The sequence below is a fragment of the Myotis yumanensis genome, unplaced genomic scaffold (genome assembly GCF_028538775.1).
Source record: "Myotis yumanensis isolate MYYU_CA2020_CCGP unplaced genomic scaffold, mMyoYum1.0.hap1 SCAF_2, whole genome shotgun sequence".
Lineage (NCBI taxonomy): Eukaryota > Metazoa > Chordata > Mammalia > Chiroptera > Vespertilionidae > Myotis > Myotis yumanensis.
Genome location: NW_027223753.1, coordinates 84,343,772 through 84,369,737, shown reverse-complemented (window position 1 = coordinate 84,369,737; position 25,966 = coordinate 84,343,772). Strand labels below are relative to the sequence as shown.

Below are 25,966 nucleotides of genomic sequence, written 5' to 3'. Positions count from 1 at the left end.
TGGAATAATGGGGAGCATCCACATACATTAACTGAAAATTAACTCAGTGAAACGAGAGGGTATGATTGGGTAGACAGGTACTGTATACAGCATACCTCTTTTATAGCTGATGCTATCCTTTAATTGTACCTGGTAATGTTACTTTAAAACACAATTCAATGAATTTTTCACTCTTTGTTAATGGTACATTGTGGTTTTTTTTTTTTCCCCCCTGTTTTCTTGATAAGAAAGCCCAGATTGGCAAAATGATGTGTCCTATGTTTAATTAAAAGCTAGTAAATAACCTTTTGCAGCAGTCTCCAGCTTGATTACCTTTTGTTGAGTTTAGTTAGGATAGTGTTGTATTAAGCCATTACCTTTGACGTGTCTTTTTCCTTTGATGGTAGTAAAATATGATTTCTTTTTTCTTTTTCAGCACATGGATTAATTGATGGACATTAAGTTTATGGAGCTACCTTTTTGTGACCTGCTCTTCCTTCAATTTCTAAGAAGAAAAAAGGGCCCCTGAATCAAAGAAGATGCCTCGAACTAAGCAGATTCATCCCAGAAACCTAAGAGGTAAGATTTTGCTTTAAAGAGAAGTCAGATGGCTAATAAATCTTGTAATAAAGTATTTGTTTGGCAACAGGAATGGCAGCTCATTAGATGTTTACCTTGCTTCATAGTGAGCTACAGGAGTGCTGGTTCCATTTTCTTGCTCACTTCCACTTGCTCTGCACAATTCTGGTCTCTTAGGAGCTGCTTAATAAATATTTGTTGAACGAATTAATTGAATTTAACAAAATTACAATGTCTTCCCAACTATTAGATGTTGGTATTAAAGTTTGAGATTTACTGTCTCTTAACAGGAACCATATTTGGATTGAGGAATTTGAAATGAATGGTTGGGTATTCTTTGCCAGCTGGATCACGATGTATTTCTTTTACCACTACCCCAAACTTCTTTTGAGATTTATTTTTGTACTACTCTTTACGGTAGAGTAACAAGAAGTGAAGACAGCTGTAGTTGACACTAACTCAGACCATTATTTGCAGAGCTTGGAGTAAAACTGACCTATTTTTCTTGAGTCAAAAATATGTGTATAATATACATTTTATACACACATGCAAAAGTGAGTGTTTCCCCTTACCTGTGAAGAGAAATTTTAATATTAGAAAACAGCTTATTTTTTAAAAAGTTTTGTGTTATTCAAATGTGTTTTATCAAGTGGGAATAGCAGTTATCTTTTATATTTAACTTTAGTAAATAAGAGTGTAGTAGTGTCAAGCAATGAACTGTTAATGCAATTAATTTCAAACTGAGTTAAGTATCTTATAAAATATTTACTATTATAGAAAAAAAATTCTCAAGCACATGCAAGGTAAAAAATGATTTGAAATCAAACAGATGAATTTAAAATAATCCTTGGTGAAATAAATTTGGCCAGTCACCCAGAAGGTGATAATTGAAAATGTGGTCAGTTTTGTGGCCTGCTTGAATCTGGAAACAGTGCTGTGTGCTGCCTAAGAGTATTAGAACTCTGCTGGCATAAGTGGCTGCCTCCGCCCAAGTTCAAATTGATGATTATAGTACCAGTGTTTAATGAGGTGCGGAGTTATACTGAGAACATAAAGTGTTGTGTGTCAAAGTCTGATTTTTCAGAGTCATATAGGAAATGTTGAAATTGGACCATATATTTGCCTTTCTCTCTCACTAGAATCTGAGCTCCAGAAAGTAGGGACTTTCTCTCATTTATGACTGTAAGCGGGGCCTCCACACCCACAGGTGCCATCTGAAGTGGTCATGTGGAGGCCTGGGGCCAGCTTTTGTAATTCGTCTGCCCAGAGAGGGCTTCCTGTTCCAATATGTGGGAAGGCACCCCGGGGTCAGCGGGTGCTGGCCAGCACAGTTCCTGGCAGCTCATAGGAGCCCAGATATTTGTTGAAGGAATGAATACATGATTGATCTGGAAGTATTATTCATTAGGTCATGAGTATTAAATGTTTTTTATATTTAAAATACATACAGTTGACCTTTGAACAACCTGTATTTGAACAGTGTGGCTCCACTTATTTACAGAGGATTTTTTTCAATAACTACAGTAAATTATTTTCTCTTCTTACGATTTTAACATTTTCTTTCCTGAGCTTACTTTATTGTAAGAATATAGTATGTAGTACATATGCATACAAAATGTGGTAATCGGCTGTTTATGTTATCGGTTCTGCATTAGTCAACAATTGTTAAGTTTTCGGGGAGTCAAAAGTTACTTGGATTTTTGACTGGGGGTGAGGAGGTGGGTCTGTGCCCCTAACTCCTGCTTTGTTCAAGGGCCAGCTGTACTTTATAATTTAGGTCACATGACTATCCTGAGAAGTGCGTATTTTTAGGCCACAGACTCTTTTCCATTCTGTATCAAATAAGTGTACAACTGAACAGATATTTGTGGAACACTTTCATGTGCCACTGTTTTAGGTGATAGGGATAAAATGGTAAATCAGACTTGGGTTCCGAAAGGAGTATGGAATTGAGGGGTGGGGGGAGACAGGTAACCATAGAACTGTGCTACCACAGTGAGTGAAGAACAGAGGGCTGTGGCACAGAGATAGGGGATCATATTTTGCCCTGGTTGTGGGGGGCCAGTTTGGAATGGGGCAGGATGGTGAGTTAGGGAAGGAAAGGTATCATCTGAACTGGGTTCTTAAGGCTGAGAAATTATCCAAGACACTGACAAGGTAGGGTGAATGCATTTCATGCTGGGGTGGAAGCATTATAATTGATTATGCTTCAATGGTAGTTTTAATTCTCCATTACTAGTGCATAAGAAGTTTTATTCAGGATGGAAGGAAAGAGGGAGAGAGGTAGAAGATTGGAGTAGGAGAATTAGGAGGAGTTAGATCCTCAAGGTCCTCCAAAACTGAGTCAGAATTTAGTATGTGTAGTTAAACATTTTAATAGTAAACTTGTAGTGTTTTCAAAGTTTTCTAAGAGAACTTGAAATAAATTGGATTCCGGCCCATTAGCAAGAGTTTAGAAAGTTGCTTGACTAAGGCAGTTTGAACTCTCAGTCCACTGTGTGTGTGTGGGGGGGGGGGGCGCGGGGCGGGAGGATGAGGTGGGAGGAGAGGAAAATAGGAAAGGGGGAAAAACTCAGATAAGTGAAATCTTCTTTGGTAGAGACAACTCCCATATAGAGTAAGAAAACAGAGTGGAAATGGAAAGGGGAAGAGAGACTTTCCAGAATGAAGATCTGGAAAGAGATCAGAGTAGATCAGCACAGGACATCCTACCAAAGCCATATTGGTGAGACCTGCAGCCTCACCAGACCCAGGGAGGGTCACCTTGACTGGGGGTGGGGAGGACTTCACGGAAGGGGAGGTAACTGAGCCAGGTGGTTAGCTCACTGGACAGAGAAGAATTACGGAAAGCTGTTTTGGTTGGAAAAATCTGGTAAACAAAGGCACAAAGGTAAGAAAGTGCTAACGTGTGACACTTAAAAAAAAATTTTCCGCTTTCCTTCTAAAAATGTGTTTGAGGACCCTCCCTAGGCACAGTTTGGTGGTTAAAGCAAGGGAAACATTAGCTACTAAAATGAATTTTTTAGCATTTATGTTGTATCTCACTGACAGTTGGAATATCCTGTTTGTTTTGTTTTACTGGTGACCCACTGCTTTGGCTTACAGAAGACCCAGCTCATCAAGTGAGCTATGAAATGGGGAGAAAGGAACCAGAAGATAGAGGGAGTCCGTGCCAGCCACTTTGCTGTGATGAGTGCATTGCTCGTACTGCTTACACTTTCCCTAGGGGCTTTCATTAAACACATAGCCTCTTTTTTGGCTTCCTTGGAAAATAGTCTGTGAAGTACTTGTCTTGTGTTTGGTAATTAGGTCAGTAATAGAAGATTTATACTTTTAAAAATTTCTCAGATTATAATTTATGCTTCTTAATTCTTAAAATGTAATTTTTGTTTGATTCTTGGTTCTTCAGCTGGGCTTGGTATAACCTTTAGATATGCAAAACCATGGGTAAACATAATGTAACTTTCTGGAATATGATTTTTAGGGAGAATATGTATACATGCGTATATTCATGTATTCAGGTAATAGGCGAGTAAAAAGTACAATGTAGGGGTTTGTCCTGCAGGAGTATAAAGAACTTGCATGGATTTAAAATTTGGCATGCCCATGCTCTGCTCCCATAAGGAGATGGAGTTTATACGTCCCTGATAGAGGTTTTTAGTGGAAAAGCATGAGAGGAACTGGATTGTTAAGGGGAGGGTATGAATTTGAAGCATAAGTGAGAACAGAGTTAGACTTGATGGGCGATCTGTTTAGTTTTTTCCGTAGGAGTGTGGTTTGCTGAATTCTAGTCTCAGCACCCTTAGCCGTATAAACTAGATGGAACCTTTGTCTTTGGTGTCTGCTCAACATGATGGAGGTGGGTAGAGTTTAACACTGACATGTCCTTTGTGAGGCTGAATAAGAATTTGAGAAGAGCATGAGACAAGCACGTGGTGTTCAGAATAAAGACTAGGAGGTCTCCAGGACACTGTGGCAAACTGCAGAACTGCCCATGTGTAGCTGTGGCAGCGAGCAGCGCCATTCTCCCCAGCAGTCATTCCTTGCTGATCGCTAGTCCCCCACTGCCTTTAAGTCTTTGCTTGCACTCTTGGGAAACATAGGACGGAGGAGCCGGGGACTTGCAGGGGCTCCATGTCAGTCCCCTTAGATAAAGGGCTTTTTTTATGCTTGTGTCAGTCATCATTGTGAATATGTTTCAGAGCTTTTGGAAAAAAAATTAGGTGTTACCTATTTTAGTTGAATTTGGGCCTAGGGTTTTAAAGACTCATCTGCTTTAAGATTGGAAATCAGTGTGGAAAACACTAAATATTAACATTTTGAAAAACATATTTTGAGAATTTTGTGTAGTTTTTCATTTTTATTGGTTGAGTGCATTTAGCTTCGAACACTGCAAAAACTAAACTAAAAAAAAAAAAGCTTATTTTTTCTCACTGAGAGTCAGCTTTATTACAGTAGCACTTAGGGTGATCTGAACATAGCCAAGATCCACTTGTGGGGTCTCGATGCCCAGTGCCTTATAAGATGAAGTCCAAAGTCCTTAGTTTGGCTGGGGCAGACTTTCCACAGTTTGACCTTCATGTTCTCCAGTCTTTCTGATGAAAAGTTGTTGCCTCTTTAGGAGCTCTGCATGCAAATCCAGCATTGCTGTGCTTGCTCTTCGTTCTGGAAAGTCTCTCTTCCCCTTTCCATTTCCACTCTGTTTTCTTACTCTATGTGTGAGTTTTCTCTGCCAAAGAAGATTTCACTTCTCTGAGTTTTTCCCCCCTTTCCTATTTTCTTCTCCCCCTTTCGTCCTTCCGCCAACATGCAGTGGGCCTCTATTGCTTGTGTCTACAGGTGTCTTACTCTCCTTTTGATATTGCATCATAATTATTCTCCTACAGGTCTATCATTTTATCTGGATATAAGTTATATGTCTAAAGAGACTGTTTTCATCATCTGTCTGTGCACAACAAAACAATACTTATGTTAGCTCTTTAGCAAACTATAGGGTTAAAGATGATCTCTCTTCATGAAATTTATTTACATTTGGGACCTTGAGTTGGCAGATGCTTCTTCCAATAATTGGTAGCCGGTGATTGAGAATCCTGTTACAATACAAAAGTTTAGTTGCCTGAACAGATAAACTATGTATAGTAAATCCTCACTCAACATCCTCAGTAGGTTCTGCAACTTTAAGCAAAACTGCTTATAATGAAACTGACTTTACCATAGGCTAAATGATATAAACAAGAGTTAAGTTCCTGTAGCATCTCATCAAAGTTGTAATAAGCCCTGGCCGGTGTGGCTCAGTTGGTTGGAGTGTCATCCCATGCACCAAATGGTCATGAGTTTGATTCCCAGGCAGGGCACATGCCCAGGTTGCGAGTTTATGGGAGGCAACAGATTCATGTTCCTCGCGCTCTCCCTCCCCCTCTCTCTAAAACCAGCAAAAAACATATCCTCCAGTGAGGATTAAAAAAACAAAAGTTGTAATGAAACAACTTTGAACAAAACGAGGTTATTCAAGGATATGCTGTAGTTATTATTATTTTGTTTTCCATGAGCTTTTGCCATTGGATTCCTAGAGCTTATCTCTTCAGTACTTTAATTAATATAATGGTAAAGTGTTTGGCTTCAGGTTATCAGGGACTAGCTGTGTGGCTTTAGGCAAGCTGGATTGTTGGTTTCCTTGTCTGTAAACTAAAGATAATGGGTGAAGATTAGATGACATGGCAAGTATAAGCACTTGGTACAAAGGCAGACACAGGTAAACACTCAGTGTAGAGAGTTGTCACTTTCTATAAAAACTGGTTTATGTCAAACTCTTGGGTTGCATATGCTTTGCAAACAGAGGACGAGAGGAATACCTGTATAAAACTTGTGTCTGCATTTTGATGCTGCCTAAAGTACTCAGCATTGATCACTGATATGTCTCTTTCTTACCCTGACTACTTGAGGATTGGGATTTGGAAAAGAGATGTGAGTGCAGAAAATAATTTGGGAAGGAAAATTCATACTCATTGTTCTGCCTTCTCGATTTGTCCACCTGAGCTCATTCAGATCTTGCCTCATTTTTTGACAACATTGAATGAAGTTAGACATAATATTCTGTCTGCATCTAGTTCTCAGAAAAGTGATTGTGATTATTATTGAACTGTTATAAATAATGTCCATGTCACAGTCATATGGGGTTGAAATGAAGTGCTCTAGTACAGGGGTCGCCAACCGGTGATCCGCGGACCACTGATGGTCCGTGAGGTCGGAAAGGTTGGCGACCGGTGCTCTAGTCATCACTGGTATTTAGGTTCTGAGATGGTACCTTCTCTTCATCCTCTGCTCACCTCCTGTGTGAAGACCAGAGAAACCCAACAGAGTGTAGCACTCACTAATCAGGTTACTGTGAATATTTTCATTTGCTATCAATGTGTGGGTCCACTCCAGTGATTGCTTTTTAAAACCATCTACACTGAATGAAATCTTCTGTTTTCTTGTTATGTAGGACTTTCTTCTTCAGTTTATGAGTAGAAGAGGATTAATTTCGATGATTTTCAGGTAGAGTTCCAACTGTTTATGCATTATTTTTCACATTTGAATGTTAGGTCAGAACTCTTTTTCTTTTTTTTTTTTTTTTGATGCATCCTTTATTTTCTGAAGTGCATATTTTTTTTTCCAAGAAAAAACGATTTTAAGTATAATAATGTTACATGCAATAAACATTAGGGGTTCTTTTCTCTACAGGGCTTATTTAAAAAAAAAAAGTTGTATACAACTATAGCTAGAAAGGAAATAAGCAATAACTTTAAAAATGGCTTTGATGATGTAGGTGAAAAAGCGATTTGAAGTTATTAGGAGCTATCATGTAAGTAGCTGATATTATTCAGTTTGACTAGGATAAAGATAGGAGAAAAATGTAATATAGCAAGCCTCCCATTTTTTTTTCAGATAATTATTTTTTGGCTCATGTTGAGAGCTCATTTGATGCTCTCGGAATGCTTATTAACCAAGTGTTTTTTTTCTTTTTAAAAACAAATATGAAATATAATTAGAGCAATGATTTTATTTTAGAACATCTTTGTACAAAATATGTTCTAAATTATAGGAGGTATAATTGTACCTCACCATAGAGTGGAAAACATGATGTGCATAAAATCTCCTATCACACATTTTTAAGCATTATATTTAGAATGTAATGTAATTTGAACCAGTCTGGGTTAAAGTTGATTGTGTTATGTGAAAAACATTTATGAATACATTAAGTGCTTTGTAATACCATGAGCCATTATTCATATTCACTGTAGCACAGAAACTTTTCTTTTCAATACTCCAGCCAGTCTTTCAGAAGGAAGGCCTTGACCGTTAGCTTATGGTACAGCATTGCATTCATTCTGACTTTTTTTTAACTTTAAAGTGAAAAGTTTTCAGAAAGTTCTTAGAAATTTTTTGTGATGAATTTTGTTCTAGAAAATATTCTATGGCTATGCTGCCATGCAAATATATTAAAAAAATATATAGTGATAAAATAGTTGGCTACAATGTAATTAGAATAGCAGTTGCTAAGTGTGAAACTGCTTGATTTTTGTGGTACTTAGGTGCTTATATACACATAATATTTCTGGATGCCTATATGATTAGAGTGTGAATTTACTCTAATATACTTTTTTGCATTTTGAAATATGTTTATATGTGCTTAGCTTCCAACTCTTTCAGATTGGCCAGTGAGGAAAAAGATGAGATCATCATATAACTGCTTAATAGTTATAGTATCCAAATAGAAATAGATTAAACATAAAATTGGGGCAGTGTTTGATAGTTTAAATAAAAATGAACTGAACTGATGGGTAGTTAAATGATGCCAGTGTACCAGGGAGTTTTCTCTTATGTCGCTAGTGTCTTACATGCCTCTCCAAGAGAATGACTCAGGTTTTACATCCGGGAAGGACAACCTTGTAGGTCATTTAGTTCATCTTCCTCACTTTACAGATGAGAAAGTTGGCCAGAGATGTTTAGGTGAATTGATTTTGAGCAGCTTATTTGTATCTTGTTTGAGATGGTATTTGTGGAGTGGTCTTTAGAATTAAAAAAAAAAATCATATTGCTTTCCATAGTAATGGTTTATTGTAGGCTGGTGGCAAGAGGAGAGGAAAGTTGTGTTATATTATTTTTATGGTTATGGGAAAAGCAAAGCTGTTCACAGGTGTGTGTACTAGGCAGTATTCAAAGTGCTTTTTTCACATTTGCTCATTTAATCCTAAAAACCATGTGAGATAGGGACTATTATTGACTCAATTTTATAGACATGGGGATGAGGCAGGGGGAGGTTGCTACTTGCCCAGGTTCCCACAGCTAGGCATCTCTGGTGCCTTTGTTTTGAACTATCAAGAGTATACTTGTTAATGTTGCCAGTAGAAAGAGCTTTCCTGATTCATAAGAGCCTGGAAATGCTCTCCATCCCAGTTATGAATTAAAGCTTGTCAAACATAACACCTATGTGCCGAGATTACTAAGGGGGTCCGAATTTGAAGGACTCTCCCACCCACTCCCACTCCCGCTATGCCTTTAATTGTTGGAAATCCATTTCAGAGTTGTGTATGTATACATTACTCTAAGTTGCAGACCATCAAGGGAATTTCCAAGCTCTTCAAGAGAGAGAAAATAGTTTTTCCATCATGTTTGCTTACATGTTTGCTCAGTAATGTATAGTTGAAAGTAGAGATGTCTTGTTTGAAGTGGAGAATGGCAGTATTAAATGTGAGCCTCAGTGTAACAGTTTAAACTTGGGACACAAAGACTTAGAAACTATTTCTGGGAAAGCTAATATGAAAACATTAAAAATTCTAAATAAAATTAGAGAAGAAAATATCTTATAATTTTCCTCATACAGTAAGTACAGAATATAGAAAAAGTGTACTATTTCAATATATTTGGACTCTTCCAGATTTCAGATGTAGACAAAGGGCAAGTGAAGAACTACTTTTAAGGGATCAGGGTTAGATTTTATTAGTCTTCCATTTTAATTGTACAAACAATGAACATGCTAACATACTATGCTTACAAATAAAACCTCATACGTGCCTCCTAAGAGTTTTTAATATGCCTCTAAACACATGAAAAATATAAGGGCAATATGAAGCAACAAATGTATAATTTCATATTAATATGATAATGCAGTATGGGATTCTCAAAGGAACAATGAAGCAAAAAAAAATAAAAAAACTGGGTGAGATAAAAGCATTCATGAAAATACTTGCAGGTATTAATGTTTTCTCAGTGAACACCTGCATAAGGCAGAGTTCTGAGATGGGTTTTTAAAGAAAGAAAGGATAGATTGGCAGAGAAAATAAGTTGTTTTGAGACTTTGGCAGAAGAAAGAATGGAGGGAAATCACAGAGAAGTGGCTGTTGGTCTAGTTTGCTTGATTAGAGCGGGTTTCTCAATGACCTTGGAACTTTAAGGAAGAGGAAAGGAAACCTTATGTTTGATATGTGTAAGTTTTATTTGTGACATTTATAAAATTACCAAGTTGAATTCTTCTATATTAAGTTGAGTATTTACAGAAGATATGTCAGAGACCAGGAACTATCTTATACTTTGAAATTAAAAACCAGCCTCCCCATGGAGGATTTTTAGAGCAATGAAACTACTCTGTATGATGCTATTATGGGGGATATATGTCATTATACATTTGTCCAAGCCCATAGAATGTACAGCACCAACAGTGAACCTTGATGTAAATATAGACTCTGGATGATAATAACATTTTGATGTATGATCATCAGTTGTAACAAATGTATCACTCTGGTTGTAGATGCTGATAGTGGGGGAGGCCATGCATGTGTGGAGGAAGGAGTATACAAGTAATTTCTGTACATTCCTCTCAATTGTTCTGTGAACCTAAAACCACTATGCAAAATAAAGTATATTTAAAACAAAACAGTAACACCCCCATGTTGAGTGAGTATGTTTTATTGATATTCAGGAAATAGTATGGTAGGTTGAAAGAATGAGGCAGTCTCTCAGTCTTTTTTATTTCAGAAAATCATCTTCCTACATAAGAAAAAAGCAGCAAAAGAGTACTATATGACCTGGAGCAAATGACTTGAATTTATTTTTTTATTGGGAACAAGGCATGGGAAGGAGCAGGGGTTGGAAGCCGGGTTATATTGATCTGTAATTTTCTTTTTAGCTTTAAACAGCTATTATTCTAGGACAAGGTCAGCAAACTACAGTATACTTGTTGAATCTGGTCTTCCACCTGTTTTTATAAAAACAGTTTTATTGGAATGCAGCCCTGCCCATTCATTTACATGTTGTCTAGGACTGCTATAGAGGCAGAGTTCATTGGTTGCAAGTAGCTGGGCAAAGCCTAGAATATTTATTTTCCTAACATTTTGCAGAAAGAGTTTACTGACGACTTCTAGGAAATTGAGAAGAATTGGATTACTTATTTAAAAACCCTTTTAGGTTTGGGAATAAGTAAGAATGCTTCATCTTTCTGTAGAGGACACTGTAGGAATGAAATCTAGGGGAACCTAGGGCTACTGCTCTAGTATGTGAGCCTCTGCTGCCTGCCAAGCACGACAAAGGAATCCAATTTGTTTGGGAAGAAGTCCCTTTCCTTGTGGTTCTAAGGTGAAGGGAGAACCTTAGAGGTTGAGTTGGTCTCACCAGAAAAATTCACTTGTTCTTGATGTTCTAATGCCAAGATTGTGGGTCCCCACCGAAATGCCTAGGTTGTCAGGGAGCTTGCTGTTACATCAGATGGAGTGCTGACCTTTTTATAGTTGTACTAGAGGCCTGGTGCACAAAAATTTGTGCACTTGGGGGGGGGGGGGGGGGAGACGGTCCCTCAGCCCGGCCTATGCCCTCTTGCAGTCTGGGACCCCTCAGAGGATGTCCACCTGCTGGCTTAGGCCCACTCCCTGGGGGATCGGGCCCAAGCTGGCAGTCAGACATCCCTCTGGCACCCTGGCAGCCCTCGGGGGATGTTCACTTGCTAACAGGGAGCAGGCCTAAGCTGCAGTTGGACATCCTTAGCGCTGCTGAGGAGGCGGGAGAGGCTCCCACCACCACTGCTGTACTGGCAGCTGGCAGCCTGGCTTGTGGCTGAGCAGAGCTCCCCCTGTGGGAGCGCACTGACCACCAGGGGGCAGCTCCTGCATTGAGCGTCTGCCCCCTGGTGGTCAGTGTGTGTCATAGTGACCAGTCATTCTACCGTTAGGGTCAGTTTGCGTATTACCCTTTTATTATATAGGATAGAGGCCTGGTGCATGGGTGGGGGCTGGCTGGTTTGCCCTGAAGGGTGTCCCGGATCAGGGTGGGGGTCCCCACTGGGGTGCCTGGCCAGCCTGGGTGAGGGGTTGATAGGTGTTTGCAGCTGGTCACACCCTCTTCAGGGTGGGGGTCCCCACTGGGGTGCCTGGCCAGCCTCAGTGACAGGCTGATGGCTGTTTGCAGGCTGGTCAAGACCCCCCCAATGGGGATCCTCACCCCATGGAGGTTTGGCCAGCCTGGGTGAGGGGCTGATGGCTGTTTTCAGGCTGGCCACACTCCCTTTAGGGTGGGGGGTCCCCACTGGGGTGCCCAGCCAGTATGGGTGAGGGGCTGAGGGCCGTTTTCAGGCTGGCCAAGACCGCCGGCGACGGAAACTCCCAGCCTCTCCTTTTTTTCTTTTTCTTTTTTATTCTGGGATTTATTTACCTTCTATAATTGAAACTTTGTAGCCTTGAGAGGAGCTCAGAGCCAGCCAGGGCAGGTGGGAGGGAAGCCTCCTGCTCAGGTATCCGGGGTTTATTTACTTTCTATAATTGAAACTTTGTTGCTTTGAGTGTAGCTCAGGGCCTGCCACGGTAAGCAGGAAGCTTGGCTTCCTCCATCATTGGGGCAACCAACCAAGCCTCCTGCTTGCTTTAGCTCTGTGGCTGCTGGCCGCCATCTTGGTTGGGTTAATTTGCATATAGTCACTCTGATTGGCTGGTGGGTGTGGCTTAAGGCATAGCAAAGGTGCAGTCAATTTGCATGTTTGTCTTTTATTAGTGTAGATTGTCTCCTTTAGTCACCTCTAGATTTAAATCACAGTGACAGAAAAATATTGAAAGCGGTGGTTTACAATGCTGTACACCAAACAACTTGTGAAGGGTTTTCCTTCAGGAAAATGGAGCCATCTTTGAGGGCAGTGCCTTCGAAAACATGCTCCCTCAGAGGCAGCCCTGTCGTTGCGAGTGGTAAGTGTTGTTCTGAGAGCAGGACCATGACCAGGGGATAGGCCGTCTGAGTGACAATTGCTATTAACTCATCAGGTATTATAGTTTGAACTTGGGTTTTTGGGAACGTGATTACGTTTCTGTTATGTCTGAATTCTCTACTTCCTACAATACTCTCTTTAATCTCCAAGTAATTTTTTATTGTTTGTGGTTTGGGTTGTGTGATGAGAGTAAGTAGAAAAAATGATATTTTAATGTTCTGGTTTTATTTTACTTTATTTTTAAGTTTATGTTAAGGATAGGCTTGATTGAGTTCATGGTAATTATGTATTTTGAGAAATACTTTTAAAAGCAATGTTAATTCTGTACAGACACATTGGAACATTAGTCTCTGTAGTTTGATACATGCCAGTGTTAGCATGGCTCAGAAGTGCTATCAGACTCAGTAACTGTTAACATGTTTCCTTTCTCTGGGAAAGGAGAGCCCATCGTGGTTATGAAGCGAGGTGAAAACAAAGGGCCACTCTGGCCACATCTGTTCAGTTAGCATATATAAGCAGATGTGTGACTGCATGGCAGAGGGGTTAAATGCATTATTTGGCCTTCTCTACATTGATATTTAAGTTGATGCAATATGTTTTGATGGAATTAATGTCATGTAAGTGATGTGTTAACAATGTGGATAGCATTCACATGAGCATCTTGGATGAGCTAGAGTTTGCATTTGGTGATATGTTCTTCCAAGAAGGAGTGGAATGCCTTTTTCAGTCTTCAGACGGTAGTTATTGCCTGAGTCAAACCATTGCACAGTATTTTTTTCTCTTACAGCTTTGTTAAGATAAAGTTTACATACAATAAAATTTAACCCATTATAAGTGTACAGTTCAGTGATATTTAGTAAGGTTATAGCATTATGTAGGCTTTAACACAATCCGGTTTTAGAATATGCCCATCATCCCCAAAGTTTCCCTGAGCTTGTTAGTAGTTAATCCTCACTGTCATCGCTGGCCCCGGGCAACTGCTGATTTGCTTTCTGGCTTTTTATTTTTAACTAGAGGCCCTGTGCATGAAATGCGTGCACAGGGGACGGGGGTGTCCCTCAGCCCACACTGCACCCTCTCGTAATCCGCGACCCCTCAGGTAGGGTCTCTAGGCCTGGCTGACTATCAGAGCCTATTGGGACTTTTCTTCCCCCGGCTGCCGGCAGCTGGCCCTGCCTCCGCCGCTCCCACTGCTTGCCATCTGTGTGGCGCTGCCACTCCCTCCCCCGCCACTGGTTGCCTCTCTCTTGTGGTGACAGGTGTGGAGTGCAATCGCTTGGCTGGCCTGGGCCTCCCTCTGCGGGGTGATTGATGGCGGGGCCTCCAGATCGATTGCCCGCAGAGGGAGGCCCCGCCCACCTGCCGCAGCACCGCCAGCCAGGTGGCCTGGGCCTCCCTCTGCTGGGCGATCATGGGGTGATGGCAGGGCCCCCCTGGCCAAGCGTATCGCACCCGCCTTGGCTGGCCTGGCGCCAGTTCGCGCCATAGCGTGGTCATCCGGAAGGTCATCTGGACGGTCGTGCTGCTGTTCAGTCATTTGGTCGATTTGCATATTAGGCTTTTATCATTATAGATAGATTTTTTTTAAAATATATTTTATTGATCCCTCACAGAGAGGAAGGGAGAGAGACAGAGAGCCAGAAACATCGATGAGAGAGAAACATCGATCAGCTGCCTCCTGCACATCCCCCACTGGGGATGTGCCCGCAACCCAGGCACATGCCCTTGACAGGAATCGAACCCGGGATCCCTCAGTCCGCAGGCCGACGCTCCATCCATTGAGCCAAACTGGTTTCGGCTAGATAGATTTTTTTAATGAGTTATAATCCATTACTGTCATTCTTTTCTTTTTTTAATAATTCTTTATTAAACATCTGAATGGTTTTGGGTTTGGGCTATTATGAATAATGTAAACAATCATGTCCAAGGCTGCAGTTAGCTGGGATATTCTATCAATGTCACTTAGGTCAAGTTGGTTCACATCTGTTTTACCTAATATAATTATGAGATTCTAGCTCTCTTAGGGTTGCTGTTTGCATGGCATATCTTTCCCTAACCTTTTACTTTGAAGCTATGGTTTGCCTCCTATGCACAGCATGCTGTTGGAATAGGTCTTTTATCCAGTCTGACAATTTGTCCTTTCAGTGAGGTGTTTATTCCTTTCACACTAATGTAATTATTGTTGTTGGATTTGTGTCTGCCATTTTGTTACTTTCTTTTACTTTTTATTTTATATTTTAATTTTTTAAAAATTAAATTTATTAGGGTAACATTGGTTAATAAGATCATTCAGGTTTCAAGTGATATGTTTATTGCATTGTGTGTCCATTACCCAAAGTCAAATTAATCTTTCGTCACCATATCTTTGGCCCCCTTTACCCTTTACTTCTCACTACCCCCTTTCCTCTGGTAACTACTGTACTGTTATCTGTTTCTTGAGTTTCAGTTTTATATTCCACATATGAGTGAAATGATATGCTTCTTAGTTTTTTCTGACTGACTTACTTTGCTTAGTATAATATTCTCAAGGCCCACCCATGTTGTCCCAAATGGCAGTATTTCATCGTTTCTTATTATGGCTGAGTAGCATTCTATAGTATGTATGTACTACATACATCTTTATCCAAATTATCTATCGAAGGACACTTCGGTTGTCTCCATGTCTTGGCCACCTTGAATAATGCTGTAGTGAACATAGGAGTGTACATATATCATTATGAATACATTTTTTTGATTTTTAGGGGGGACTGCTGGTTCATATGGTAACTCTGTTCTTAATTTTTTGAGCAACCTCCATACTGTTTTCCATAATGGCTGTACCAGTTTACATTCCCACCCATCCTTTCTTCACAACCTCTCCAGTACTTGTTAATACTTGTCTTGTTGATAATAGCCATTCTAACAGGTGTGAGATAGTGTCTCATTATAGTTTTGATTTGCATTTCCCTTATAGCTAGTGAAGTTGAACATCTTTTCATAAATCTGTTGGCCATTTGTATGACCTCTTTGGGAGAAGTTTCTGTTCAGTTCCTCTGCCCATTTTTAATTAGATTGTTTGTTTGGTGTTGAGTTGTATGAATTCTTTAGAAATTAAGCCTTTGTTAGAGCTGTCATTTGCAAATATCTTCTCCCATTTGGTTGGTTGCCTTTTTGCTGTCATTTGTTTTTGCTGTGAAGAAGCTTTTGAGTTTAATATAGTCCCATTCATTTATTTTTGCCTTTACTTTCCTTGTCTTTGGGGTCAAATTCATAATATATTCTCTAATATTTCTTTTTTATTTGCCTTATACTTTTGTTCATCTATATGTCACTTCTTTCGTGTTCATTTTTTTATTGTACAGTTTTGATTTCTGTGTTGCTTTTATTGTTTTTACTATACTTTTGAGTAATTTTCTTAGTGATTGTTCTACAAAGTGTAATATAGTTTATTATTGTCTACTAGCTGAATAATACTAGCAGAACTCTGGTAAAATATACAAACTTTGTTCCAGTTTGTCTCTTTTTCTTTTTCTTTTTCAAGATATTTTTATTGATTTCAGAGAGGAAGGGAAAGGGAAAGAGAGATAGAAACATCAATGATGAGAGTCATTGATTGGCCGCTTCCTGCACGCCCCTTACTGGGGATCGAGCTGCAACCTGGGTATGTGCCCTTGACCGGAATTGAACCTGGAACCCTTCAGTCCACAGGCTGACGCTCTATCCACTGAGCCATATTGGCTAGGGCAGTTTGTCTCTTTTTCTTTCCCCTTCCTTTATGCAATTCATTGTCATATATGTTTGATCCTTGTATGTTTTAAACCTAGCTATACACAATGTTAAATTTTGCAATCTTATGTTTTCTAAAGAGTTTAAGAGAAGAAATGAGAAAAATATTAAGAGTCTTCTTTTTGTTGTTGTTAATCCCCACCTGAGGATATTTTTTTCATTGCTTTTCATAGAGTGTGGAAGGGAGGAAAGGGAGGGAGGGAGGGAGGGAGGGGGAGAGAGAGAGAGAGAGAGAGAGAGAGAGAGAGAGAGAGAAACATCGATGTGAGACTGGTTGCCTCCTGCATGTGCCCCGACCAAGGTCAGGAAGCCAACCCACAACTCAGGTACATGCCCTTGACCGGAATCAAACCCAAGACTCTTCAATGTGCAGGCCGACACTGTAACTACTGAGCAACACCAGCCAGGGCTTAATAGAGTCTTATATCTAACTAATATTTACCATTTGTGGTACTTATTTTCTTCTTGTGGATTCAAGTTAATCATCCATGTGTCTCATGAAGGACTGTGTAGCATTTCTGGTAAGGCACATTTTCTAGCAACAGATTCTCTTTTAAAAAAATTAATGGAATGTCTTTTTTTCCTCTTTCAGTTTTGAAGAGTAGTTTCTGGTTATCGAATTCCTGGCTGATAATCCCCCTCCCACATCCTTTCTGCACTGTGGACATTCCACTGCTTCTGGCCTTCATCGTTTATGAGGAGAAGCCAGCTGTTCACAGTGTTCTTCTCTGTGTATGATGAATTTTGTTGTTTGTTACTTTCAAGTTTTCCTCTTTGTCATTGAGCAGTTTGAATACTATGTATTTAGGTGTGGATCTCTTTGTATTAACCCATTTTTAGGTTTTTTTTTTAACTTTTTGGATAATAAAGAATAGTTATTTTGCTTCATATCAAATTTGGGAAGTTTTAGGCCATTATATTTGAAATATTTTTGGCACTTCTTTCTCTTCTCCATTGCAAATATGTTGGTAAGCTTGATGTTGTTTCATAGCTTTCTGAGGCTCTGTTAATTTTTCTTTGATCTTTTTTTCTCTCTGTTCCTTGGATTGCTTAAACTCCATTGAGCTATCATCAGCTGTACTGATTTTTTCTTGGCTACCTCAGATTTGCTGTTGAACCTGTCTAGTAAATTTTTTCATTTCATTTATTGTGCTTTTTAACTCCAGAATTTCCATTTTGTTTTCTTTTTTTAATAATCTATATCTCTTTATCAATATTCCTTATTTGTTGAGTTATCATTGTCATACTTTATTTTAATTCTTTTAAAAAAATATTTTTATTGATTTCAGAGAGAAAGGGAGAGGGAGAGAGAGATAGAAACATCAATGATGAGAGAGAATCATTGATCGGCTGCCTCCTGCACACCTCCTTCTGGGGATTGAGCCTAAAACCTGGGCATGTGCCCTTGACTGGAATCAAACCCAGGACGCTTCAGTCCACAGGCCGATGCTCTATCCACTGAGCCAAACCGGCTAGGGCTTTATTTTCATTCTTTAAACATGGTTTCCTTTAGTCACTTGAATTTACCCTATTAAATCTAACATTTGGAGACATTTGAGACAGATTCGATTGACTGCTTTTTTTCTGAGTATGGGTGACACTTTATTGTTTCTCTCCAAGTCTCCAAGTTTTCTGTTGATATTTTAGATTTCAGATAATGGAATTTAGAAATTTTGGATTCTGATTTTTGTTGTTCCTGGGTTGTTATTTTTGTTTTGTTTGTTATTGCTTTTTAATGAGTGGTCTGGAATAAATCTGTGAAGGCTGTCTCTCCCATATTGTGTGGCTGCTGATGTCTCTATTCAAGTTTGTTTTTTGTTTGTTTTCTTATTGCTTTTAAGCCCCGCTTCTTAGGGTTCACTGCTGAGGAAGAATAGTTTTGTGTTCAGCTAAAGATTGGTCAGAGGTTCACGTCAAGTCATTGAAGCTTTCACTCTCTGCTAATGGATCTGTGTGTGGGTCTGGGGAGCACATTCATATTTCAGGCACTTTCATGTCTGCTGTGTCTTTTACTTTCAGCTGGACCCCCTGGCATCATCTTTGTGTGTGTAGAAGTGATCTCTGTCAGCAAGGGATGTAGGTGGTATGAGCCCACTTTGGTGTATGTGATGAATGTGCAGAATTCTGGTCAACCTGGGATATCTGTAGAGAGTTTATCAAGGGCACTATGGTTGTCTCACCTCCCAGACTCCCTGTTGAAATATAGCTAGTCTCCTGGTCTCTTGCTTGCTTTTAACAAACCTTCCGTGTCAGGCTAGCAGAACCTCTATCTAGCCTTTGTGTTTTCCTGTTGCTGGGATTGCCACTTTAAGGGACAGTGCTCCATTTCTAGTGAGCCTGGCCTGGCAGTGTTCTCAGCTCAGCCCTTTCAGTTGAACTATTGCACTTGATGGAGCTGGCAGCAAGGGGATGGAAGCAGCCTCATGCAGTAGTGCCATAGGCTTGTTTTGTGCTGATCTTACCTGAAGTTCATGGAGAAGCACAGCTCATGATTTGTGTATGACTTGGGTTGATTTTCAGACTGCTAAATTTGTCCTAATTTTGAGTTTTGTCTAGCATCCTAAGTTCTGTTTTAGCGAGGAGATTTGTCAACATCCTCGTTTTGCCATTGCTACATTTTCTCAGAAGGTATTCTGAGCATCCTTTGGTGGCAGGTACCATCCTGGACAGGCCCTGAGAACATCAAACTGCACAGTGTATTTGGACAAGCTTCTTACTGAGGACTGCTCATAGGGACCCATCAATTTGGCCCAAAATCTAGTTAGTTACTTTTTAAAAGATAAAAAGTAAGATGATTGTGCTTTCAGAATATTGTTGCAGCCATTATCGATATTTTCAATTCATAATACTTATACTGATAACTTTTGTACCCAACCTTCTGTTGTTGAGAGTGTGATTTAATGGGGAAAACGGGCAAGTGAGGATTTTGGAGTTGTGGAATTGGGATTGAATTTTGATTCTGTGACTAACTAGATCTGTCATTTGCAGGTTATTTGATCCCTCTGAGTCTATGCTTCCTCACCTTAAATTGTGAATAAGAATATCTACCTGGATTTATTGTAAAGAATACATAGAACATAGATAGAATACCTGGTGTGTAGTAGGTATTTAGTAAGTGGTAGTCTAGCCACCCAACATGTTGTGGCTGGGAATATAGTTGTGGTAACTTTTTCTTTATCAGATTATCTACTTCTTGCTTTATCTAGCTTTGCTTTTAAGTTTTTTTTCTTTTTATAGAATAATGTTGGTACTTTGTATAGTAAGTGAAACATACACTGTATTTTCCTCAGAGTACATTTTGGTTCAATGCTCTTTCCAGATATCCCAGTGTTCCCAATATTTTATAGTTATTTTCTTTCTAAAATCTAAATTTTATGTGCTTATAAGTGACAATGAAACTTTTTATGGCCACTTTATGGTGAATGAGCTCATATATACATCGGGACCCTGAATAAAGTTTGGTTACAATGTTGATGAGATGCTGTAAGAACTTAACTCTTGTTTATATCAATTAGCCTATAGTAACATTGGTTTTGTTACCATCCTTTGCTGAAAGTCTCAGAACCTATTGATAATGTTAAGTGATTTACTGTGTATAAGATTGTCTTATGGGAAGGTCTATAAAATGAAAGAACAGTAGTAGTTCATTATCTAGACAATTCAGGACATGATTGGAAGGGTCAAAACAAGGTATCTGGTAGAGATAAATACTTTTTTTTTTAAACATTAAGTCTATATAATGGCTTGTCTCAAAGAGGAGAGCATATCACAATAGGCTAGACTTTGTTGCTATAGCAAGTTCAGTTTGTGTTAGACAGTTTGGATCATCTGCCACAGAGTGTGGTTTACAGTAGAGATACAGAAAGTTTCTTGGGTCTTGCAGGACCAGAGCTCACTCTGGTCAACCTCTGAGGCTCTGTCCCATGATATTTAAGTTAATGTGGAGGAACTGGTATGGGGTTACTTCAGGTTCTAATGTCATTTTTGGTTTTAGAGAGGATATGATTGGGCTATGGCACATTCAGATCCTCTTAATAATTATCATACTTTTTCATATGATTCTTAGAACTGAGAAGTTAACAATTCCTCTTAACATTTTACTTCACTTAGCAAGTGCCTTATGCCAGAATATTTTATATGCTTTTTATTACATTTTTAAAATCAAATTTTTAGACACTGCCTTTTCTTTTTTGGAAGCCTTTAATTTCTTCTAAAGAATGTGTTTGTTGTGAATAATGTGCTTATCAAAAGTAATTCTTGAAAATAAAGTACTTGAATAGCTATAAATGTCACAATATTGACATTGCAGAATCTAGACATACAGAAAATAGAGATTCAGAACTTCTTTATGATGAAGTGAACTCAGGAAGTTGCTGGTTACATGGTGGATGGGATTATGTAGATGTTTTACAGGCAGTCACCTGTAATTGCACTTGGAATTACAGCCCTGTGCTGTCTGGAATGAGGTCTGTTTTAACAACTCATAAATGCCCCTAACAAACATGATACAGCCACAGTTCTATAGTGCAGTAATAGACTTTGTAAATGGCCTTTTAGCACCTGCATTTGTTGCAAGAATGAAGTGTGGAGTTATAATATGCATGTCATTTCTATGAAATACTGATACAAGTCTGTCTCTTGAGACAGGTCTATTGCAGGTTTATAAAATGATTACTTTTTCTCCCTTAGGCTTTAAAAACCATATTTTTGGCAATGATATTTTTGGCAGTACCTGTGATAAATTTTTTAGAAGAGTTTTATTAAATGAAGTAAGGATTTAGACTTTTCTGTGTAGATTGGATATTTTTCCTTGCGCACTCAGGAAAACTGTGCAAGACTTCATGCCCTTTGAGTGCTGTGGAGGATGCCAAAGTGACTGTGGCAGAAATGCCAGCCTCAAGGCATGCCGTTCAATAGGAGTGGTGAGACAAGCTCCTGACCATTACACATACAAAGTGGTAAGTCTCATGGGGCAACTAGAGCTGCCAGGAGAGACTGGGAAGGGAAATAGTGCTTTCTGATTCAATGTGAAAGCTACCCCCAAACCCCAAGAATTCTCTTTACTTTCTTTGTCGTACTGAACTAATTCTCCAAGTCCCCATTTTAGTGTGTAAAACCTACACACACACGCGCACACACTTTTTTTTTTTTTTTTTTTTTTTTTTAATATCCCTGCATTTTGGGAGCCTGGAGGAGAAGAAAGGAATTCAGTGCTGAGAGACTTGGCTAAGAGTAGCTTGGACAATTGGTGTGGTTTCTCCATTTGAGGGTTGGGCCAGGCTCCATGTGGCATCTGACCTAACATGTCACTGGAAAAGCCCTGTAAGTACAGGATCTCGACAAAAATATCCTGGAAAAAAACACTAGTAAGCTCAGGGGTTGGACACATTAGATTTGGAAAAATTACCATTTGTGTGAATCAAGACCTTGCTACCAAATGTATGAAGAACTACTGACACCTCATGGATGTGGATATTATTATTTTTAGTGATATAAAGTATGTAAGCACATATAGCAGAGTCTGTCTATGAATGATTACATATACTACTATATGGTCTTGGCTCAGGTTGATCCGTGAGTTTCATCTGAGAAAGTGAAAGCTGTTCATCATGTGTCCAAGATATTTGAAAAATAAAGTTGGAATATGTCCAGTTGAACAGCTAAATTTTTCCAAATGTATTCATATCTATTCTATAGAATTCTGCTAATAGGACTTAGTGAAGTGAAAACAAGGTAGCATTTAAATAATTCATTATTCTTTTCAAATTTATATACATTATTGTTTTAGGAAAGAATTATGATCATGCTTTTCTTTTTTAATATATATTTTTATTGATTTCAGAGAGGAAGGGAGAGGGAGAGAGAGAGAAACATCAGTGATGAGAGAGAATCATTCATGGACTGCTTCCTGCACAACCCCCACTGGGGATTGAGCCGCAACCCAGAAATGTGCCCTGACTGAGAATCGAACCATGACCTCCTAGTTCATAGGTCGATGCTCAGCCACTGAGCCACGCCAGTCGGGCTCTTTTATTTTTTAATGATATAATGAGAATAGTTCAGAGAGATGGAGTGTAAGGATCCATTGATAGGTATATCGAAATAAATCTAATTATAATGAAAAAATTGCATATAGTTTATTTTACTTTTCACGTATCCCTTGTTCTGTGGTCTCGTATGTATATATCAATAAAATTGGTTGTTTCCAAAATCTATTTCTAATGGGAATCCTATTTTTTAATATTTACAATTTTGGAATTGTTCTTATATATACATGAACATACACACATAAGTAGGGAAGGACCATTTAAAAACAATGTTGGGATTAACTGAGTAGGTGGTTTAGGGGGTAAAGTACTGAAACTTCAACCCATAAGTTAAAATAAATTTTAAAGAGTATACATATACATATATATACACACACATATACATATATAATCAAAATATAGAAAAAAAGTAGAAAATGTAAAAGAACATTCAGACCACTGGAGAGCTTCCTCTCTTAGATGTAGAGAGATAGAATGCAGAAATAAAAATATATCTCACACTGGATAGATGAAATTAATATTAAAAATACAGCTTATTCTAATATATGAGAAGATATAATAGGTAAATAGACAAAAGAAATTATAAATGGTGAACTAATATGTGGAAAAATTACTCTCAGTAATAAAATATGAGAATGGAAACAGTGTGGAGATAATAATTTTTATTCACCAATGCATTTGACACTTATTTTTACACCATTTCTCCTGAGGTTGTGTGGAACAATGTAGTTATTTGTTGTTGGTGACATGGTAAAGCTCTTTATGCAGATGTTTTATTTCTTGAAATGTATCCCAAAGAAATAATTAGAGACAAAATGATATTTGCCCAGACATATTCACTTTAGTGTTATCTTAGTAGCAAAATAGTGGAAATGCCCTTTAAATTAGAATAGTAAATTGATCCTCTGTACCAACAGACTTTTAAAATGATAGTTTTGGAGATCCTGTGGAAATATGAAAAATGATTGCTATATTTAAAATATGTGTGTAGTATAGAGTGTATAATTATATGGTTTTTGTGGAAATGCTTTTGTTGGGTGGCAGCAGTATGAGAATTTTAAATTATTTTAGACATTGAGCATTTGCTAAGTGACTCTTCAGTCTAATTCATCACCCTGTGTTCTGGGCACTGCTCTCTAGCCCAGGGATGCTAAGCTTCTTAGGTGATTTTATATGGTCAGATAGATAGATACTTAAAGAGCTAACAACATTTTAGAAGAGTGGCTTTCCAGAGAAGAGGATATGTGAGTGGGGTTTTAAAGAAGATTAGAAGTTGGCCAGATCATCTGGGAGGATCATCTGAGTAGAGATAAAGGCGTGGTGTGTGAGTCGGGGGATGTGTGTAGTTACAGGGTCATCTTATTCTCAGGGTGAATTTAACAGTGAGGAGTTGGAGAGGGGGCACAGATAGGGTGGTGAAGACCAGGTCATAGAGGGTGTGTATGCAATTTGAAGGATGGAAAAGAACTGCCTTATTTTCTCCTCATGCAGCTTTCCTTCTTTCAGAGTACAGTACACATTATTGGTCTTATTAGTTGTGCTCCATTCTTATAATTGTTGAACAGTTATGGTTGTCTGGCTATTCAGCAAACACAAATGAAGTGCACAGAATCAAAACACACTTGTCTGTATACATTTGTGTATTTGCTATAGTGGTCATTCATATATTGACTAGTGATGATCGTCTTGAGACTGTACATGAATCAGTGGCAAAAATTAAATGTTCTTGACTCCTGATCTATGAAACTATAGTCCTTTCTGCATTTTATTGCTGAGCTGTAGGTTATGGCTGAATATGAACACACAGGGTGGGGCAAAAGTAGGTTTACAGTTGTGAGTATGCAAAACACAGATTTTATTATTGTATTTGTTATTTATTAATGTTAATATTTTCCATATGAACAACTATAAACCTACTTTTGCCCCACCTTGTATTTGTGGATAATACATACAGTTTTATGTGGTTGGAAACAAGTTTTATTGGATGGAAAGTATTCTGTGTATATAGCATATTTTTCCGTGTATAAGACACTATTTTTTTCTAAAATCATTAGACTGAAAATCGAAGGGCGTCTTATACACGGGAGTCAGCCGAGGAGAGAGCCACTGGGATGTGTAGCTGCCTATACCTTGTCAAACAGGCTTCCTCCAATCACGAGCCTTATTGTTACTGACACCAGCTGATGCCGTAATTAGAGATGGAGGTGGAGAGTGCGTAGATGCAACAGGGATCTGAGTGTTCTGAGCCCATAAAGATATCAAAAAATAAACAGAAAAAATACCGGTCAGCGATTGTCTTGCTCTGCAAAATTCAAACTGAATGTAATCAGCTATGCAAAAGAGCATGGAGATAGAGCTGCAGAGAGCCAATTTGGATCTCCTCCCACTGAGTGTATGATCAGACAGCCCAGAAAACAGGAAGAACAACTCCTTAAGATGCTAAAAAAAGAAGAAGGCCTAATGAGGAAAACCAGCAAAATGTTTAAAATACTGATTTCTTAATTTTGGGTTGGAAAAGTCGGGGGTGGGGGGGCATCTTACACATGGGAAAATATGGTAATATATTGTAGTAGTGAGTATTATTTTCTTTAAATTCTCCAACATTATAAAATCTAAGTGATAAGTCCTACCATTTATTGTGTGTTTGTTTTTAAAGCATGCTATATAGGAACAATTAAGAAGCATGGTATATCTCTTAGGACATTATACCATGTACTATGTTTTAATGTTTTGATCTATCAATGTCCTTTCTATTGAAGGCAAATAATAGTAGTCACTAGATGCCTTCATAAAGAAGCAGAGATATCACAATTTCTCAAATGTATTTTTTAATGTTTGAGAACTGTATTTTGGTGTAATTGGTTTTTTTTTTTTGTTTTTTTTTATTGTACGTGTTTTAGGCATTTAAAAGCACTCTTTAAGAGGACCATAGATTTTACTAGACTGCAGAGACAAATATAGCATACACAGAAAGTTAGGAGCATTCCCCATACATTCCCCCCTCCTCACCCCATCCCCCAAACCACAAAGCTTGGGAAAGGAACAGACTAGCATGAACTTTAGAAATGAACAAATGGAGTTTTAAATCTCTACTCTGCTTCTTAAGAGCTCTGTGGATGAGGCATTTAACTTCTGACCCTCATTGTCTGTTATAAAATGACTAAGATATATCCATCACTGGTTTGTGATGAGGATTACTGGTAAAACAGATGCTATATTTAATATACTTAGCAGGATAACTGGCATATAGAATAAATGTTGTTAGCTCTGGGTCCTAACTCTCACCAGAAACTAGCTGTGTGTCTTTGGGCAAATTGTTTATCATTTCTTGTTCTTTGTCATGTATTTATCTGAACTAAAAGGATTTAGA

At 38.6% G+C, this 25,966-nt stretch overlaps 1 protein-coding gene and 1 non-coding gene across 5 annotated transcripts in view; one reads left to right on the top strand and one right to left on the bottom strand.

Annotated features, from left to right (window-relative positions):
• The window catches only part of HIVEP1 (HIVEP zinc finger 1), a 171,440-nt gene that overhangs the window by 6,340 nt on the left and 139,134 nt on the right, over window positions 1-25,966 (top strand). For all 4 annotated transcript variants that reach the window (XM_070405724.1, XM_070405728.1, XM_070405723.1 and 1 more), the window contains exon 2: window positions 416-558. In XM_070405724.1, the coding sequence (XP_070261825.1) occupies window positions 519-558 (40 nt within the window). In that variant the 5' untranslated portion in view covers window positions 416-518. The remainder of the gene's footprint in view (window positions 1-415; window positions 559-25,966) is intronic.
• LOC139004678 (small nucleolar RNA SNORA28) lies at window positions 20,271-20,396 on the bottom strand. The gene has a single exon (XR_011470527.1). It is a non-coding gene; the product is annotated as a small nucleolar RNA SNORA28 (small nucleolar RNA).